The 21,044-nt window shown below is 34.7% G+C and overlaps 1 protein-coding gene across 26 annotated transcripts in view; it reads left to right on the top strand.

Annotated features, from left to right (window-relative positions):
• Positions 1 to 21,044, top strand: part of PARP8 (poly(ADP-ribose) polymerase family member 8) — a 184,440-nt gene that overhangs the window by 119,233 nt on the left and 44,163 nt on the right. For 23 of the 26 annotated variants that reach the window (XR_010157242.1, XR_010157240.1, XR_010157243.1 and 20 more), the window contains 5 exons: positions 4,340 to 4,406; positions 9,942 to 10,067; positions 10,588 to 11,152; positions 12,720 to 12,770; positions 12,876 to 12,971. Coding sequence is in view for 23 of the 26 variants with exons in the window: in XM_063811246.1 (XP_063667316.1) it covers positions 4,340 to 4,406; positions 9,942 to 10,067; positions 10,588 to 11,152; positions 12,720 to 12,770; positions 12,876 to 12,971 (905 nt within the window). In the remaining 3 variants the exon portion in view is untranslated. The remainder of the gene's footprint in view (positions 1 to 4,339; positions 4,407 to 9,941; positions 10,068 to 10,587; positions 11,153 to 12,719; positions 12,771 to 12,875; positions 12,972 to 21,044) is intronic. The other 3 variants (XM_063811244.1, XM_016953327.4, XM_063811239.1) reach the window with 1 other exon arrangement.

Raw genomic sequence — 21,044 nt, 5'->3', positions numbered from 1 at the left:
AATAACAGTTATTTAAACATCAATATTTGGCTACAGCTAATCTGACAGTATATCTGTGAGAGAACAGAAATGATACGAATTGAAGACATATACCTCCTTATCCACTTTGAAACTAAAGATAAGGATTATTTATATTATATATGGGGAAATATACTTTAAATAAAGATATGATATAATTTGTCTCTTTTATGATAATGTATATTTTCTGGAATTACTGATATAGAGATGCAGTTTTTCATCTCAAGGACAAAGCTGTTTTTAGTTGAAAATGATAAACAACTAACCTTACTTTAAAATGATTTCTGTGCATATCATCTCATTATTGGTACCTCTGTGCTTGCATGATCAGTGCATTAGAATAATTTCCACATATCTTGGGCAGCCCTCACTTCCCAACTGCAGTTATATGAGAGATAAGAAAGCATTGAATAACTTTGACCTTTTTTAAGAACATGAAAATATATCACTAGTACTTTCTGTCAAGTTCTTAACTTTTCTTATAAAAGAACATTTGTTTGTAGTTTCTAGTTTTATGTATCAGTACAGTTCTGGGGATTTTTGTTGTTGTTGTTTTTTGTTTGCTTTTTTTGCTTAGGTCACTAATTTTAGCTATATTTATTCCTGAGTACTTATTTGCATAATTAGACTTTTGTAGTTCATTTTATTTTCTAACTCATTATTATCAAGAAAGTATTAATTTTTTAAAACATTGTTAAAAATGAACTTAAAAAGTTTTAAATTTACAGAAAAATTGCAGCTAGTACAGAGGTCCCATACACTCCAAGCCCCTGTTTCTCTGTTTATTAACATCTTTCATTAATACATTGAATATAATTAATTACATTTATTTTAATAATAATATGTGTTTTAGAACTTGAATTTTGGAATATTTTATGAATTACAAATTGCGAATTTTGGAAATTTTAGAATTTTGTGAACTCTTAGTATATTCCAAAATTATAGGTCATTTAGATTTTATGCTATTGAGTCAATGTTTGAAATTTATGTTTTTCTAGAAAATTTATTTTGATAAATATTAACACTTTCTAGTCATGCATAGTATGATTAAGTTTTGGTCTTTGTATTATTAATTTATAGGAATAATTTGTATGTTCTGGATAAACATTTGTGTCTAGTATTATATAACCCTTCTTTCTCTCTTTCTACGTATGTATCATACGCAGTTTTCTCCGGTAAAGGCATTAGTTCTAGTGCATTTCGGATTTTTCTACATTTTTGTAGCTAGATCTCTTTTGTTTCTCTGCCCTCATCTTCCCACTTTTTCTGTCTGCCTCTGAAGAGACTGTATCTTCTTAAATCTTCTTAGAGAAAATACAGTGCTTTCTCATTTAATTCCACTGAGGTTTTCAAGATGTTAGAATGTTCTTATTCACTTTTGAATTTTGATAGCCATGGGTTTAGTATAAGTGGGATTGGAGTGATGTTTACTCTATACCTTACTCTTTGTACAAGGATTAGGGAGTTCTTAGGAAACGAACTAATTTTTTGGGGATACAAACACCCAATTTCCTTGATTGATGGAGCATTTGTGTCCCAGAGTAGTGGCCAACAGGGGATACCATTTGGCTTACAATATAGAGCATGTGTGATCTGAGAAGGTCCTATGAGCAACACAATCTTTGCTCTAATTATCTGCTGCCCCACCTGTTGCTGTGAATGGCACTATCTAAGCTCCTATATGTCATCTTTTCATTTGCACACTAGTTTCTGTTCGCTTTCACCTAATTAGGACACCATCCCAGCAATTCAGTTCTCCTCCTCCTTCTTGTACTATTCATTTCTCTTTTTCTCTTAGAAGATTCACATCAGCAAATATTTCTCTTGTCTTAAAAAAATAAAATAAAAACCCTCTTGACCTCAAATGCCTCTTCAGTTGGGACCCTAACACTCTGCTTCTTTTGACTGTTAATTTCCTTGATTAGAGTTGTCTCTATTAGCTTACTTCATTTTCCTTTTTCTTTTCTCTCTTTGAATCCACTCAAGTCAGGTTTTGGTCCCATCATTTCTCAAACACTGCTCTTGTCAATGTCATCAGTAACTTCATTCTTGCCAAATGACTCATAACCTATTTGAGTTTTCATCTTAATTAAGTTAGCAGTATTTCATAACAGTTGTTTACCTCCTCCTTGAAAATCTTTTTTTTTTTTTCTCTTTTTTTTCAGATAGGTTCTTGCTCTGTTACCCAGGCTGTAGTACAGTGGCATTATCACAGCTCACTGCACCCTCAACCTCCCAGGTTCAGGTGATCCTCCCACCTCAGCCTCCTAAGTAGCTGAGACTATAGGCATATGCCACCATGCCTGGCTAATTTTTTTTTTTTTTAAATAGAGATGGAGTCTCCCTATGTTTCCAAGACTGGTCTTGAACTCCTGGGCTCAAGCAATTCACCTGCCCGAGCCTCCCAAAGTATTGGGGTTACAGGCATGAGCCACTGTGCCTGGCCTGAAAAACTTCTTTGAATTTGTGTCTAGATAGCAGCACTCTGGAATCTTCCATCCGCTTGGCCATTCCTCCCCAGCCTTCTTTGCTGAGCTGGGCTCGGGGCCTAATCCTCACACTTTCTCTCTCCTCCACCTACATAGACTTACTGAGTGGTTTCTTATCCAGCCTCATGCCTTTATATATATATATATATATATATATATATACTCTGTTCCAAATTTATATCTTTAGTACATTCCTCTCACCTTTAATGCCTAAATGCTGGGCTTCTCCAATTGCCTTCTTAACGTTTCCATTTTAGTATCAAATAAGCATCTCAAATTTAAAGTATTTGGTCAAATAACTAGTCTTATCTGCCTTTTCAAACCTGTGTCTCCTGCAGTCTTTCACATTGTAGGAATTGGTAAATTTCATCCCTCTGGTTGCTCAGACCATAATCTTTGGATTCATCCTTAACTCTTCTTTTTTTTCATACCTCAAATCCAGTCCACCCGCAAAATCTGTCCTCTCTCCTAGAAGTGTGAATCCAAAATGTTCATCACCTCCACGGACGAAGTTCTATATATCTTGCTTCACTTGTTGCAATAAGTTCTTGACTGATTTTCCTGTTTTTCCCTTTGCTCTTTGACCAGTTGATCCTGCAGAGCTCACCAGGTTCCTTCCCTGCTCTCATCTCCTGACATGAGACCTTGTTCAGTCCTCTCCCTACACTGTTCTCCAAGCTGTTCCTAGGATATTTCAGCATATTTTCTCTTCAGGGGCTTTGCCTTTGTTCTTTGCTCTGGCTGGGACATTTTTTTCCTGCTTGTTCTTATCTAACATTTAAACCTCAGCCCACATAGCCTGCAGCCCATATATTTTTCCCCATCTTTATTTTTCTCCAGAGCCTTTATTGCCATCTAGCATTGTATCTATTTTTCTATCTGTTTTTCATCTTCCTCCTCTTACTGGACTTCAGACTTCATGGGTGCAGGGATATTCGTGGGTGTGTTTTTACTCTTGCATCTGAAATGACTGGAGCGATGAGTGCAAGAGATACTCTTTAAACCAGTGAATAATGAAAAATGAGCGACTTTTTTGAGAGAAGTTATTAATTTAATTAATATAGTTACTGATTTAAAGAAATATATGTATATATGTATTTTTATATATTTAGTTACCGATTTAAACATATATTTTTATATATTTAGTTACATATTTATTTTAGTATTTTTGTACATTTAGTTACTGATTTAAACATATATATGTTAGTATATATGTATATATGTTATATGTACATACATACATATATATATACACACACATATATACACATATATATATACCTGGTAAAAGTACGAACCACGTTAAAAGGAAATCTCCTGTGCCTTCTCATCTCCCATTGTTTTATTCTAAAAATGATGTATGTAGATGCAAACATGTTGTCTTTCTTCCACTTAAAAAATAATGCACTAACTGTCCTACATGTGGCCAGTTCAGCTGTTGCTTACTTTGGAGATCATTCTTTCTTACATTTACATATATTATACATTAATATATAATATATTAATGTATAATATATATTATTATACATTATACTGTATATTATTATACAATATAATGTATAATGTATACAATATAATGTATTATATATTATACAATATAATGTATAATGTATACAATATAATGTATAATATATATTATACATTAATGTATAATGACCAATAATCTCCTATGTGCATATAGCATAAATAGCATTGTTTAGGACTGCATGTACACTGTTTTTAAATGTGTATATGTATATGCACATATATAATGCGATTTCAACCTTTTTCTGGCTGATGGTTGAGTTTCAGTTTCAAGTCAATATGTGACTGTGATCCTTTTTCCTTTCCAGTGCCCACTGTTGATGTCTTTCAGATTTCCACAAAAGAGCGATTTGGATTGGGACATCAGCTGAAAAAGTAAGTTTGCTAAAGTGCAAAAAATAAATTTCTGCTAAAGAGAACTGAGTTCTCATTTTGTTCATTAAAACAAACAAATGAAAACCTTCTATTCAATAAGAACTTTTTGAAGCAAGTCCCTCAAGAGAGGAAATCATCATGATGCTAAGAGCTGCGTTGATAATTTATTAGCAGGGCTCAGTTTTCCACCTGGGCCAGAGTCCTTCTGTTGCTATCCAAGATCCACTCTCTTTCCTCCAGCACCCTGCTCTCTACCTGGAGAGGCTGACCTGTGTGGACACAGGCTCTGAGTCCCTAACATGACCAGTGGAGGCAGGAAGGAGAGTAAGATGGAAGTACTTACTGCTCTGGTTTCCTTCCTAGGAGGTCATCCTGAGCCGACCAGTCCTTCCACTGAAGCCTGCTGCTCTGCTCCAGGCTGCAACGTGTACATGACTTTCTCTCTTACTGGGCTCTATTGAGGGCTTCCACTGCTCATTCCTTGGGGCCCAGAGGTGGTATCAGTTTAGCAGCCACCGGCCCTGGACTCCTGCACTATCCCTAATTGCCATTCCTACCGCTTTGAAACATTGGTTTTTTAACTAAACACTTTATTTCCTGTGTGGACCTTGATTTTGTTTTATGATCTTTAAGTCTATTTTATATAAATATCTATTTTTAAAAAACAGTAAAAGAAAACACTGATAGAGCCAGGATACAATGGCACTAGAAAGAAAAAAAAAATGCATCTTAGAAGTAAATAGAGAACACTGATAAATTACAGACACAAGAATTGACTCTCAAATTTTTCTAAAATCAGAAGATCACTGATGTGATCTAAGGCACAGAACTTTGGGACCCACTGGCCTGTGTTTTGGTATGCATCCAGAGGGCTTGTTGTGGTTTTCCCTGAAGAAAATAATGATGCCATCCACATGGTCTCCTTCGCCAGCCTTCCACACAGAGGGAATACAGCTTTCTCTTTGGACATAGAGTCTAGATGAGCCTTGATTTCATACGAAGACATAAAGCCACCCCATTTGAACTGAATTTTAAAATTTAGGCACGTACCTCAGTTCGCCATGGTCAGAATATAAACATTAACTTCTATCAGCTTTAAGAATTTGTGTTTATGGAGAATTCCTAGAGGATTATTCTTCCAAATCTGCAAATTTAGCTTAAATGTAAATTTGTCAAGAAAGACCATTAGATAATTGTATGCTTAAAGCCTGGTTTAGGCCTTTCATAATGATGCAGTCTATATGATCACTTTTATTTTAATGAATTTAAATTTGGCATCATATGTGGACTTCTACTGAGCAATATTCTAAGGGAAAACATATTGAAACTATATTTGATATATGAAATAGAGAACTTACTGAGGTCATTTTGCCTGATGTAGGAAGCCACATATATGATATCTAGGATTTTGTACGTATTACAGAGCTCTAGAATTTTCTCAAGTTTTTATGACTTAAATCGAGGCAGTACTACTCAAATGTGAGTTGTGTGCCTACCACATTTGAAAGGAAAAAACATTCTTATAAATTCCCAGTGTTGAGTTCAAAGATATGCAAATATAAAATTAGATAATAAACCCTTAATGTTTAGAATTCTGCCTCTCTAAAACTAAATTTAATTTACAATGTGTGTTTAGCATATTATATAATGTAGTGTTCTCTTATAAGGACTCACAGGATAAATTTTCTCAGTTTTCCATTCTAGGGTCAGGTATGTTTTCCCAGGACACTTGGTTGTGTTTTTGTGATTGGATTTTGTTTCCTGCATTGTGCCCATATCCTGCATGTCTTGGAGATGAGCATGGAGCCTGCCTCCATGATGAGCATGGATGGCATTATGCAAGTTGGGTACCATTTCACCTTGACACATTTTTTTTATACTATGATTTTTTTTCCTCACTCAATTTCCTCCCTTGTTTTTATACTGTTCTACTTTGTGTACTTTTGCAAGCCACTTACAAACTTTTATTTTTAAGTGGCATGGAGCTGATCAAAATAAGATAAGATTTACAAAAGTACACAGGTCTAGGAATAAATAGCTTTCTACCCTTAGTGGCTTCTGGGTACATTACATAGGCTCAGCAAAAGAAATCATGTATATAATCCCAACTCTGAGAAATTAAAGAAAGCTATGTGCCTTTTTCACTGTTTAAGTACCTAGTAACATATATAACATATTTAATTAATATCCCTATCCGAGTGATTAATGTTTTCAAAGAGTTACTTGCTTTTAGGGATAAATATTAGCTATGTGGAAAGTTTGTTAATATAGATTAGAATTTTTTTATGATCCTTGAGAAATTTTGGTCTGATATGTTTGTTTCCCTAATTATAAATAATTAGATTTGGCTGTGATCCTTAAGGTCACTGCCAGCCTAAAATCCCATAATTTTAGCAATCTAATTTCATCCTCACAATAATTTATAAAAAGAAACTAAATATGAGGAGGTTATTTTCTTAGAAACATACAGCAAGTTAGGAAGGCAAATTTAGAATCTAGGCCCCTTGTTATCAGTTGGTTTTCAGTAAATAGAAGACACTCTTATTTACTGAATAACTTTTTCACAGGAAAATTTTTTTCTGGTGATTTCAGACAGCAGAATAATTTTATCAACAATAGCAACAGCAAATGCTTATGCAGTATGTATTATATGTCATGCACTATTCTAAGTGTTTAACATATAATAAGACATTTAATCTTTACAACAACTCTATGAAACAGGCCTTGTTACTCTCATATTTCCTAGATGTTGAAACTGAAGCCCAGAGAGGTTGAGCAGCTTATTCACGGTCACACAGCGAGAAAGTGATAGAGTCAGAATTTGACTCCAAATCAGTACTTACAACGCATAAACTAATCTGCCTCTCATATAATCCTAGATATTCCTTTGCTTGAGATGAGACATGGAATATGTGTTTGGCATTGAATGAATATTGAGAGAATGTGAAGTCAAAATAGCCTAAAAGAAAAAATATTTATGTATTTTCTCATGGCTGACCTGACACAGATATCACAGATATAGTGATTGGTCTTGTATAGGGTATCCTATCATTCAAAGGCTCAGCATATCACAGACAATGGAAATAATCTTCGACTTTTGTATGACTTTATGTTGAGTCTGCACTGATCAAACCTTAGTTGTGTTTAAGGGGGGAAAATATCGCAGATCTTCAGTTTTCCCTTAAATTTATGTGCAACATAAAATTAGGTATAAATTTTTTGTATGTAGAGCTCCACATTTGTAAAACGAAATTCAATTTACAACTTAAAAGTGCGAATCAAAATAAAATACTTGAAATTCAAATTAATACCATTAACTTGGTTTATGATATTATTTTGCTAAAGCTGTTTCACCACCACAATTAGAATATAATACTGACTGCTGTAGTGCATAGTTTTTTGAAATCAACATGTAAAACAGTATGATGTCATCCCTATGTACTTGCTTTTGTCCACTGCCCTGGAACCTTTGTTCACATAGTTGGCTGTGATATCATCTGCTCTTGACGCGATGCAAATGTATACTTTACCTTGAAATTTTTTTCTTTTTTTCCCTACCATCAGCCAATCACTGGCAATGGTAGTAGTTCCTTTTGGTGCCAGCACAATAGTAAACACAAACTCAAATGTAAATACTGAAGTCCCTTCATGGTTCTCTATTATAAGGAGGTGGTTGTTATACCAAATGTGTTCATATGTATACTCCAGATTACCCCTGAAATTAAACACAACATTGAATGTCTTTTAGAAAACAATTTCTTTTGCATCCAAGAACAACTAGGTACCTGGGTATTCAAGTTTAAGAATTACTGATTTTAGATGTTGAATCACACTTTGAATCCTAATGTAATATATAAGTGGGAAAATTTTTAGCCATTTTGACCTGTTTGTTTTTTTGTTCCACTTAGCTTATCAAGATTAGGCAAGCACTTGCCATCTTTCTTAAAGAATGGTGCACAGGAGTAGCAATTTTTTATGGGAAGAAAATCTGCTTAATACAAAGGGTTGTGTCAGTGGAAATTTCAAATTAGGTACAGGGAGAAATGATGATCTTATTATTACATTTAAATCCTGCTGAAATTTTGGGTAAAAAAAAAATTCAAACATGAATAAAATGTTTCTCGTGCTGACTGAGCGAATTTACTGTGAATTTGGAATCATGGCATCACTTATTGAAGTTTTAGTCCCCTTTTCTCACCACTTCCACTGCTAAAAGGGCCCCAAAATAATTGAGTATGTAACTGTTTATTCTTCTGAATTTATCAAAACTAGCAGAAAAAAGCCTAAGTGATATACTTTCTGGCGATCTGAGTTAGTTTGTTAAGACCTGAAGGATCCTGAGAACTTAGTAACTGGCGTTGTGCTAAGAGTCACATCTGTCCCTTTTGAATAGCATGTGTTATACATATCAAAACCCATATTTGATAATATACGTACTACTACTCTGTCACTTGTATCTATGCTAACTTGGGCAGATTTCGTTCTCTTATTTGTGAAATGTGTGGAATAACAGCTACTTGCTGGGGTACTCTGAAAATTAGAGGCAAAAATGTGCATATAACATTTCTGTTTTACTCTGTGACATATTGTAAGTGGGAAACAAATATTGGTATCATTTTCCTGATCCCAAAGCAATGTGTTAGAAATAACTGAAAAGAGCGTGAAAAACAGACAATCCTGAAGTTATTTTTGAAGAAAAAGAAACACATTTAATTTATTGCATGCTTGATGTTTAATTGTAAAATTTCATGTCTACTTAAGTATTAGTGTTGAGGGCCACTGCCATGTGGAAAATGGAGATACAGAGAAGCCATCCAAGCCCAGGACCTTTCCCAAATAAGAACACTGTGTCCAAGTCCACAGTTGGCATTCCAGAATTCTTTACCATAAAGCACTGATGGAATGATTTTGACATAGAAAATATCGACATTAGGAGTTACCAACATTCTGCCTTATGATATTAACTAAACAAACTTAAGGATACCCAGTTTTTAAAATTTAGTGTAGTATCTTCAAAGGTGAATAGGCTGTGTTGAAGATATAATTTGCTGACCACATATTTCTACGTAGAGCCAGTTCTGCGTGTTTTCTTTTTATGTATGATTTTATAGCTTTGCTTTCCTTTTCATGAAGAAGATATAGAAGCAAGTCAAGTAAAAAGAAAATGGCTTTACTTCTATCTTAATAAATAGCATTATAATTAGTAACAAAAATTTTCTTAAAAATTGATTTTCTAGCACCAAAAAAAATTTAGATTTTTTTGCCACTTCAGCTCAAGTTGTTGATCCTGAAGGCCGTCTTTATAATTCTCTTTATATCTTTATTCTATCATTTGAATTATTATAGCAAATCTGCTAATTTGCTATATGATGCTTTCCTACATATGAAAAATCTTGTGTGATTATAAATTAGCATCTCACTGATTTCTGTGTGTTTGCATTTATTTGATAAATGCATTTTCTACATAATAAATACAGTAACATTAATTGAAATTGCCTTGGAATGGTGATAACAGAATTACCTTTGGATTGACAGAATCATGCAGACATTTGTTACACAGCAGTGGAAACAGAGCAAAGAAAAATCCAATTGTCTGCACAATAAAAAGTTGTCAGAGAAGAAAGTGAAGTCTCCCCTGCATTTATTTTCTACTTTGCGCAGGTTGGTAACAGGCAACTTCGTCATTGTCTTACTAAATGCTGAGTGTGTGATGTAGTTCATGCTTACAGCATTCTTTCTATAGTGTTGGCATCTGTTTATTTTCTTTATAACCTCTAAGAAAAGACTGAGTTAGATGCATTCCATCAAAAACATATTCATTTCTATGTTTAGAGTTTTTATTAATATTTATTTAACATTGGTTACGTTTGCTAAAATTACATTCTTTGCTTTCTAATCACCTAGAGTTTTTCCTACCAAAATTAGTTTCATTATAGGGCTTTGGGATAGATAGGAGGGAAAAAAAATCTTAGAACCTTCTTTTTTGCTTTTCAGGAAAAATGGGATTCAAGTCCTGTGATCATTCTGCACATACCTTTGATTTCAGTTTTGACTGGGTAGGCTATATTAAAATGAGGTGGTAGAATATTTATTAGCACAGTCGAGTTTGAGCATGACAAGCTTTCTTCATGGTCTGATGTACCTGTGATTTGCCTGTAGTAATTGTTGTTCAATTTTGAAGGTCGCCAAGTTATCCTCCCCCTGGTTGTGGCAAAAGCAAATCCAAACTGAAATCTGAGCAGGACGGAATCTCCAAAACGCATAAGCTGCTGCGGAGGACTTGTTCCAGCACAGTCAAGACTGATGATGTGTGTGTCACAAAGTCACACAGGACCTTTGGCCGCTCCTTGTCCAGCGATCCCAGGGCGGAGCAGGCTATGACAGCAATTAAATCGCACAAACTTTTGAACCGTCCTTGCCCTGCAGCTGTTAAGTCAGAGGAATGCCTAACTCTAAAGTCGCATAAACTATTGACTCGATCTTGTTCTGGAGATCCACGATGTGAGCACAACACAAACTTGAAGCCCCATAAACTGTTAAGCAGGTCTTACTCTAGTAATCTCAGAATGGAAGAATTGTATGGACTGAAAAATCACAAATTGCTCAGCAAGTCCTACTCCAGTGCCCCCAAGTCATCCAAAACTGAGCTTTTCAAGGAACCTAACGCAGAGGGCAGGAGGCTCTCTCTTACCTCAGGGCTTATTGGTATCCTAACACCATCTTCATCTTCATCTTCTCAGCTTGCTGTGCGTAAATATTTTCATCTTGAGTTCTTAAATGTTAGCTAAGGTGCAGTAGAATTTTTTTTTTTCTTATAAGATCTGGTGGAGAAAAGAAGCAAAACTTTGTTTTAATTTACTGTTTTTTTAAAATCTTTTTGGATATTGTTTTGCATCCCATACATTTGCAACTGGCAATGAAATGTAAGCTTTGGTTCTGAAAAAAAATAAATGTAGCTATTCACTTGAAGTCCAGTTCAAATTCTTGTCATAGTAACAAATGCTACTAAAAACAGAAGGAAACGCATTGGATTCACAAAGCCCTTACTTATTAAATAAGCATATAATTTTAATGTTTCATTAAGTAGGTGTATCTAATCTCTGGTCTTCTCACATGAGTGGTGGAGGACCACATTTTTCTTGTGGTTAAATTGAGAATAATTCCCTTTCAATTATATATAAGAGCACTCTGCCCATGCATGTTTTTACCTGTGGAGAGAGGCAACATTTACCACTTTATCCCAGAGCCTCACTTAAAGTTGTTCTTAGTGTCCATTTTATACTGAAGTCACTTTATGCTGTAGCCGTTTTTGGGGGACATGGGACCAGAAGATGACTTTAATAATTTAAGTCCTTTTGATGCTATTTATCAAGAGTAACTCTTACACAAAATTTATCACTAGCATGATTGGCATGATAGCCAAGTTCATGCTAGTGATAAATTCATAGACCTATCTTATGTATATTATTAACATATTCAAAATAGTTGATGAAAAGTTTTGTTTCCTTTTGCTAAATATATATGTGTGTATGTTGGGGGTGTGTGTTTAGCTCTAACCATTAATGTGTAAACACTCAGCAAGAGATGAAATTGAAAAAAATAAGATCTGTTTCAGGAAAGTAATGTTATTCTTATATAGGTTTATTTCTAAAATTAAATTATAAACTATACTGTATATTTATTTTCTGAAAAGTTGAGTGTGTTGACAATTTCACATGAGCATCCTAGAAGCCCATTCCTACTCAAACATACGTTTTAAGGACATAGAGCAAATAATGTAGAAAAACTGCACAGTGGAATGTTTCCCATGTTAGCTTCATCCAAGAAAGATCATTTCAGACATTCTGTGAAAGAAAATGCCTTAATAACCTCTGATATGGCTAAGCATAATTCATAGTTTTCTGTTATGACACTTTCAGTAGCTGTCTAATATTTCTTTGGAGGAATAATTGTATCTGATTGTAAAATAAGACTGAAGTCTCCTAATGAAGAGGTATGAGCATTTGCTGATTAGTAACAGGCAAATGAGTTTTTGTGATCATGTAAAGATGCCAGTAATTTTTGCTAGAAGATCAGCAGCTAAGAGTGCTGTTCATTTACTGTAGGCAAAAATTGCATTAGTAATGGTAGAAAGGGTATTTATAACAGAGTGAATAAAAAAGTTTTTAATTTTGATGTCATCAGTGACTCAATTCATATTTCATGTGATCTTAGATCACTTTTGTATTCACTATTGCAAAGAGTAAAAGGCTGTAATTTATACATTTTTACATTTAAAAAAATTATCATTTTTTTTTACTTTGCTTTTTATAGCCAAATGGTGCAAAATGCATTCCAGTACGAGACCGTGGCTTCCTGGTGCAGGTATGAGCCAAAACTCTACCCATTGTACAAATATTTTAGTTCTTACTGGGTTTTTAAATCATTTATGAGCTTGTCTTAATTATTTTTCCTTGCTGTTTTATTCAGACAATTGAGTTTGCTGAACAGCGGATCCCTGTACTAAATGAATATTGTGTGGTTTGTGATGAGCCACATGTGTTTCAAAATGGCCCTATGCTTAGGGTAAGTTCTTGCTGATAGAATGTTAGTGTTGGTTTAGAATATAGAAATATAGAAAAGATTTGAAATATAAAAATAAGTAAATAAATGCAGTTGAAAGCAAATACTCTTTATTGAGCAAATTATTTACATATAATTTTGACAAAATGAATTAGTATTACTTCTAAAGTAGCCTGTGAAAGAGCAGTTAGTTTGATATTAGGAAAATGTTTCTTATTATATTTTTTACATATGTTTATCTAACAGCTATTTATCCATCTACACCTATATCAACGTTAAGCATCTTAAATTGTGGAATTTTGAAGAACCAGTGTTTACAAGGTTATGTGACAAGGATGCTTAGGCAGTGTCCCTTCAAAACTCCACAATTTAAGATGCTGAATATGTGAGAGGAGAGTCTTGGTCCTATGCCAGTTAAAAGAGGTACACAGTAGTAGAGAGAGGATCAGAATAAAGATTTCCAAAGATGCTAGCATCCTGACACATTTGGGATATTATCAAAGGAGTATGAAAATAAGAATCAGTGTATACGTGCATTTTGAAGAGAACGATTCAATTTTAAAATGATTTTTTTTGGAATTTTTATTGCTAAAATATAACTTATAAGTCACTACTTAAAGTATACAATTCAGTGGTTTTTCATATATTCACAATATTATATAACCATTACAGCTATTTAATTCCAGAAAATGGAATTTCCATTATCCCCAAAAGAAATATTCTGTTACCAGTCACTCCCAATTTCCGCCTCCTGTCATCCCCTGGCAATTATGAACCTGTTTTCTGTTTCTATGGATTTGGTCATTCTGGATATTTGATATGAATGGAATTGTACAGTATGTGGGCTTTTGTTTCTGACTTCTTTCACTTGTTATAATGTTTTCAAGGCCCATCCATATAGCATATGTCAGTACTTTTATTTCTTTTTATGGCAGAATAATATACATTTTATGCATATACCACATTTGTTTATCCAGTCATCAGTCGATGGAATTGCTAGAACATATGTTAACTCTGTTTAACTTTTTGAGGAACAGCCAAACCTGTTTCAACAGTGGCTGCATAATTTTACATTTCCACTGGCAATGTATGACAGTTACAGTCTCTATACATCTTCCCCATGTATTATTCTCTATTTATTATTATTTTTAATAATTATAGCCATGCTAGTATGTGTGAAGCGGTTTCTTTTTTTTTTTTTGAGACAGAGTCTCGCTCTGTCACCCAGGCTGGAGTGCAGTGGCGCGATCTCGGCTCACTGCAAGCTCCGCCTTCTGGGTTCATGCCATTCTCCTGCCTCAGCCTCCCGAGTAGCTGGGACTACAGGCGCCCGCCACCACGCCCGGCTGATTTTTTGTATTTTTTTAGTAGAGACAGGGTTTCACTGTGTTGGCCAGGATGGTCTCGATCTCCTGACCTTGTGATCCACCAGCCTCGGCCTCCCAAAGTGTTGGAATTGCAGGCGTGAGCCACCGCGCCTGGCCTGAGCCACCGCACCCGGCCGAAGCAGTTTCTTATTGTGGTTTTCTTATGCACTTCCCTGATGACTAACTAAAAGATACTAAAATATTTTGATTTTCTGCTAAAAAATTTTGAGCATCTTTTCATGTGCTTATTGGCCATTTGCATGTCTTTGGAGAAATGCCTATTTAAATCCTTTTCATATTTTTAAATTGGGTTATTTGTATTCTTATTCATGAGTTGTAAGAGTTCTTTATGTATTCTGAATACTTTATCCTTACCACATATATGATTTGCAATTATTTTCTTCTATTTTGTAGTTTGTCATTTTATTTTTTAAAGGTAATCTTTGACACACACAAGTTTTTAATTTTGATGAAGTCTTATTTATCAATTTTTTCTTTTGTTACTTGTGTTTTTGATGTTGCGTCTAAAAATTAATTGCCTAATTCAAAGTCACACAGTGCACTTATGTTTCCCTCTAAGAATTTCACGATTTATGTCTTACATTTAAGTCACAATACTTTTTGAGTTAATTTTTGTATATGGTGTTATGTTGGGGTCCAAAGTCATTCTTTTGCATGTAGATACCCAGTTGTCTCAGCACCATTCTTTGAAAAGACTATTTTTTCTCTACTGAATGATCTTGGCACCCTCGTTGAAAATTATTTGACTATAGATGTTTTGGTTTATTTCTGGACTCTCAAGTCTTTTTCCACTGATCTGCATGTCTGTCCTTAGGCCAGTACCACATTGTCTTGATTAATGTTGCTTTATAGCAAGTTTGAAATCAAGAGGCAGAAATCCTTTGTTTGTGTTTTATAAGATTGCATTGACTGTTTGGGGTCTCTTGCATTTCTCTATCAGTTCTGTGGTTCATTTGTCCATTTCTGCAAAAAGGCAGTTGGAATTTTGATAGGGTTGCATTGGAGTTGTAAATCGGTTTGAAGACTGTTGCCATTGGCTATAGACTGGATGTGTTCCTCCCAGAATTCATACATTGAAATCCTAACTCCCATGTGATGGTGTTAGGAGATGGGTTGTTTGGAAGGCGATTAGGTCATGAGGTTGGTGCCCTCATGAGCAGGAATAGTGCCTTTGTAATAGAGCACAAAGAGCTCTCTCACTCCTCTACCATGAAAGGACACAGCAAGAAGATCAATTTGTGGCCTTACTGTCACTCTGGTCTATGAATCAGCAGATGGGCCCTCATCAGGCACTGAATCTCCTGACATCTTTATCTTCCCAGCCTTCAAAACTGTGAGAAATAAATATTTGTTGTTATAAGCCACCCAGTCTATGGTATTCGATTACAGCAGCCGGAATAGACCAAGACATCATCTTAACAATATTAATCTTTCCAATTCATGTACACCAGATCGTTTTATTTATTTGGGCTTTTAAAATTTTATTTCAATGCTATTTTGTAGTTTTCAGCATTCAAGTCTTACACTTCCTTGGATAAGTTTGTTTTTAAGCATTTTATTATTTTTGATGTTACTGTAAATTAAGTTGCTTTATTCCATTTTCAGAACGTTCTTTGCTATTATATAGAAATAGAAGTTATTTTTGCATGTTAATCTTTTATACTGCAACATTGCTGAACTTATTTATTAGCTCTATTAAGTTATTTTTGGATTCTTTGTTTCTCTATGTAAAATTATGTCTCTTGCAAATAGAGTTTCACTTTTTCCTTTTTAATCAGGATGCCTTTTATTACTTTTCCTTATCTAATGTGCTTGACTAGAACTTCAATACAAGCCTGATTAGAAGTGGCAAGAAAAGAAATTTTTATCTTGTGATTTAGGGGGAAAATGTTCAGCCTTTCACTGTTTGTTGGGGATTTTTCATAGATGCCACTTACCAGGTTGAGAAAAATCCCCTTCTAGTCCTAGTTGTTAGGTGGTTTTATAATCATGAAAGCATTTTTGTTGGTTTTTGTTTTTCTATGTCTCTTGATATTACTATGTTTTTCTTTTATGCTATTAATATGATGTATTACACTGATTTTTTGATATGCACTAACAATTATCTGGGCCTGGAGATTTCTGTTTTAGATTTTTTTTTTTTTTTTTTTGAAACAGGGGTCTTACTCTGTCACTCATGTTGGAGTGCAGTGGTGCAAACATGGCTCACTGCAACCTCAACCTTCTGGCCTTAAGTGATCCTCCCACCTCAGCCTCCTGAGTAGGTGGGACTACAGGTACATGCCACCATGCCCAGCTAATTTTTAAAATTTTTTGTAGAAATGGGGTGTCACCATGTTGCCAAGGCTGGTCTTGAACTCCTGGGCTCAAGGAATCCTCCTGCCTTAGCCTCTCAAAGTGTTAGGATTACAGGTGTGAGCCATCACACCTGGTGAAAAAATTTTAATTTATGAATTCAATTTCTTTATTAGTTATAGGGCTATCCAAATTATATATATATTTTTTTGAGATGGAGTTTTGCTTTTGTTGCCCTGGCATGATCTCGGCTCACTGCAACCTCTGCCTCCCGGGTTCAAGCGATTCTCCTGCCTCAGCCTCCGAGTAGCTGGGATTACAGGCATGCACCACCACACCCGGCTAATTTTGTGTTTTTATTAGAGACGGGGTTTCTTCGTGTTGGTCAGTCTGGTCTCAAACTCCTGACCTCAGGTGATCCGCCCGCCTCGGCCTTCCAAAGTGATGGGATTACAGGCGTGAGCCACCATGCTAGGCCTCAAATTATCTATTTTATTTTGGGTGAAATGTGATAGTTTGTGCTTTTAGAGGAATTGGTCCGTTTTGTCTCAGATGTCAAATTTATGTGAGTAATTTATTAGTATTCTCTTATTATCCTTTTGATGTCTGCAGAGTTTTAGTGATACTCTTTGTTTCATTCCTGATGTTGAACATTTGTATCATCTCTCTGTCAGTCCTGCTACAAGCTTGTGGATTTTAGTTACCTTTTCAAAGAACAGATTGTTCGTTTCATTGAATTTCTCTATTTTCTCTTTCAAATTCATTTATTCTGTGTTACCATTATGAAAGTGGGGGTATTGAAGGCTCTGACTATTATTGTTGAATTGTTTTTACCTTCAGTTCTTTCAATATTTGATTCATGTATTTTGGGAAATCTATTGCTGGATACGTATATGTTTATAAGTGTTTTATCTTCTTGATGTTCTGACTCTTTTTTCATGTTCTTCTTTGTCTCTAATAGCAATTTTTGTCTTCAAGTCTATTTTGTCTGATTAGTGTAACCACTGCAGCTCTCTATTGGTTATTATTTGCATGGAATATCTTTTTTCATGCTTATGTTTTTATCCTATTAATGTCTTTAAAACTAAAGTGAATCTCTTGTTGATAGCAAATTGTTGATCTTGGTTTTAAATCCTTGCTAATCTTTTTACTTAAACATAATTACTAATAAGGAAAGACTTCTGGTATTTTGCTATTCATTTTCTATTTGTATTATGTCTATTTTGTTCCTCTGCTTCTCCCTTACTGCCTTCTTTTGTGTGTTTAATAGGTATTTTCTAGTGTACCATTTTAATTCCCATGTTGTAGCTTTTCAGTTTGTTTTCTTAGTGATTGCTCTAGGGATTACAATTAACATCCTAATTTCTAAAAATCTAGTTTGGATTAATACCAACTTGATTTTTTTTTAATAAGAGACAGATCTTGCTCTGTCCTCTAGACCGGAGTACAGTGGTGCTGATCATAGCTCACTGAAGCCTCCAACTTCTGGGCTTAAGTGATCTTCCTGCTTGCATCACCCTTGCAAGTAACCAGGACTGCAGGCACAAGCCACTATGCCTGGCTAATGTTTAAAAAAGTTTTTTGTAGAGATGGGGTTTCACTATGTTGAGCAGGCTAGTCTTGAAGTCCTGGCCTCAAATGATTCTCCCTTCTCCCGAAGTACTGAGATTATAAGCATGAGCCACTGTACCCAGCCTTAATAATATATAAAAACTTTGCTCCTACATAGTTTCAACTCCACTCCCAGAGTGGAAGTACGTGTAAATGCTGTTATATATAAATATGTAAGTTATATCTTTATATTATGTGCCCATCAACATAAATTTATGATTATTGCTTTATGCAGTTGTTTTCCAAACCAGAAAAAATCAGGAAAAAAAATCAAAGTCAAATGTATCAATGTATTATATCTATGTTTAAAATTTAAAAATATATATATTTGTGTGCAGTCCTTTGTATTTACCTGTATGCATGTTTACCTTTACCCAAGCTCTTTATCTCTTTATGTGGACTATGTAGTGTCCTTTCCATTTTAATCTGAAGAACTCCCTTCATTAATTCCTGTGGGAAATCTCTGCAAATGATGAACTCTTGGTTCTTACCTGGGAGTGTTTTAATTTCTCCTTTATTGTTTGAAGGATAGTTATGCTGGGTATAGAATTCATGGTTGGAAATTTCTGTGTGTGATGGAGGAGGATTTGTGCTGTTTTCAGCATTTTGAGTATGTCATCCTGCTGCCTTTGGGTATTTGTGGTTTCCCATGAAAAATGACCTGTTTTCCTGTTGAGGATTCCTTGTTATGTGATGAATTGCTTCTCTCGCTGATTTCGAGATTTCTTCTTTGTCTTTGGTTTTTGGCGTCTGGATTTTGATGTGTCTAAGTGCCTCTTTAAATTTATCCTATTTGGAGTTAATTGGGTTTCTTGGAAGTGTAGATTAATTTTTTTCTAATGAATTTGAGATGTTTTAAGCCATATTTATTCAAATATTCCTCTTGCAATTTTTCTCTCCTCTTTCCTTCTGGAATTTCCATTATCTGTATGTTTGTATGCTTGATGGTACCCCATAGATCTCTTACACTTTGTTCATTTTTTTTCATTTTAGTATTCTTCCTCTTCCTTAGATTAGTTAATCTCAATGGACCTATCTTCAAGTTCACTGATTCTTTTTTCTGCCTGCTCAAATCTGATTTTTTATTTCAGTAATTGTACTTTTCAACTCCAGAGTTTATTTTTATAAATTCTATAAATTGATACTCTCTGTTGACATTGTCTTTTCTTCATTTATTTAGATATGATATTCTTTAGCTCTTGAATGTTTTAAGTATAGCCAGTTTAAAGTTTGTGTCTAGTAAATTTAACATCTATGCTTTCCTTGGGCCCCTTCCTATTAGTTGCTTTTTACCCTGTGAATAGGTCTTACTTTCTTATTTCTTTGCATGCCTTTTTTATTTTTTTATTGAAAACTGGACATTTTAAATACAATAATGCTGGAACTCTGGGATTTAGATCTCGCCAAACTGTTTTGGCAGTCCTTAGCCTTCATTCCTGCTTGTACAGAGTGTTAAGATCAGCCAGAGGTGAGATTTAAGGCCTTCTAAAGTCTTTCTTGGGCATGCACACAGTCATGGGCAAGCATATGGCCTTCTGGATTTCCAGAAATATATGTGAGTTTTTCATAGTCCTTGTGGACATCTCTTTTCCCAATCCTTTCTTCTAAGCTTTTTGATTATTCTGTTGTTTGCCTCAGTTGTTATCTGTTGCCTCACACAACTAAAACGCTTACTGTAAATGTTTTCAATCCCCACTCCAGGTAATGGTTTAGTACTGAGTGAGTTCCAAGTCAGGCAGAAATAAAGACAAGTGTTTTCAGCGTGTCTTCCAGAGAACTATCAGACAGCTATTTGTGAATCAGTTCCGTTCTGCTCCCTCTATTATTGGAAATACAGGGCATTGTTTTTAAGGCTGCCACTGAGCTGGCGAATGGAAGATTGGATTAGGGTAAATTTAACCCTTTTCCCATTTGCCCCAACAATACTTGCCAGCAGCACTTGCGGCTACAGTGTTTACCCGGAGATAACTTTGCCATGAAATCTGTCGCTTTTATTATTATTTCTGCATGGCTCTAGTATATCTACTTTGGAAACAAAATACATCATTCTACTTATAGCATTTTGGTTTTAGTAGTGGTATTTCCATTTACAAAATATAGTAGTAATTCCTGATCACTGAACATGTCAAATCCTAGAAAATACAGCATTTGTACACGTAATGTTAACATTGTTCTAGAACAGCGGTTGACTGAAGATTCATTTGATGAATCTGATTTTTCAGAAATAGAGGATTCTAATGATTCAGACGATTCTGATGTTAGTTCTGTTTAGAAATAGCTCCGAGAACAGTTTTTATATTTTATTTTCACATTGATTGAAAATCAGATTTGCTTCAGCCTCAAAGAGTGCGTTTACGTAGAGTTAAATAAGTGCTGACAACGAGCTGCAGCTTTTTTTTTTTTTCCAAAATGGAAAGAAGGTTAAATGTCACAAGTTTTACGGTTCTTACCAAGATTCAGCTGTTGATCCTGAGTAAGTACTCCTTGGGTTGCTGCAAGTTTTAAAATTAATTTCCAGAATACCAAAAGAGTTGACTCAGGCCATTTTTGCCAGTTTCTTTTAAAGATTTTATAGAGAGGTGGAAGTTTGGGTTCCTCACTCAGCTTTTTTGCTGATATCATTCCTTATTTCAAAGTTTTAAACAAGCAAGTTCATTGTGCCATATCTGCATAGTATTCAAGGTCCAGCTTTTGAGTTAAGAAATAATAAAATATAGATAAATATGAAAATAATGATTGAGCTAATATCTATCATAGTTAACAGAAGAAAGGAGGTTATTGA

This window comes from Pan troglodytes, chromosome 4 (assembly GCF_028858775.2).
Source record: "Pan troglodytes isolate AG18354 chromosome 4, NHGRI_mPanTro3-v2.0_pri, whole genome shotgun sequence".
Classification (NCBI taxonomy): domain Eukaryota; kingdom Metazoa; phylum Chordata; class Mammalia; order Primates; family Hominidae; genus Pan; species Pan troglodytes.
Note: the sequence above shows the minus strand (reverse complement) of the source record. Positions and strands in the feature narration are given on the sequence as shown.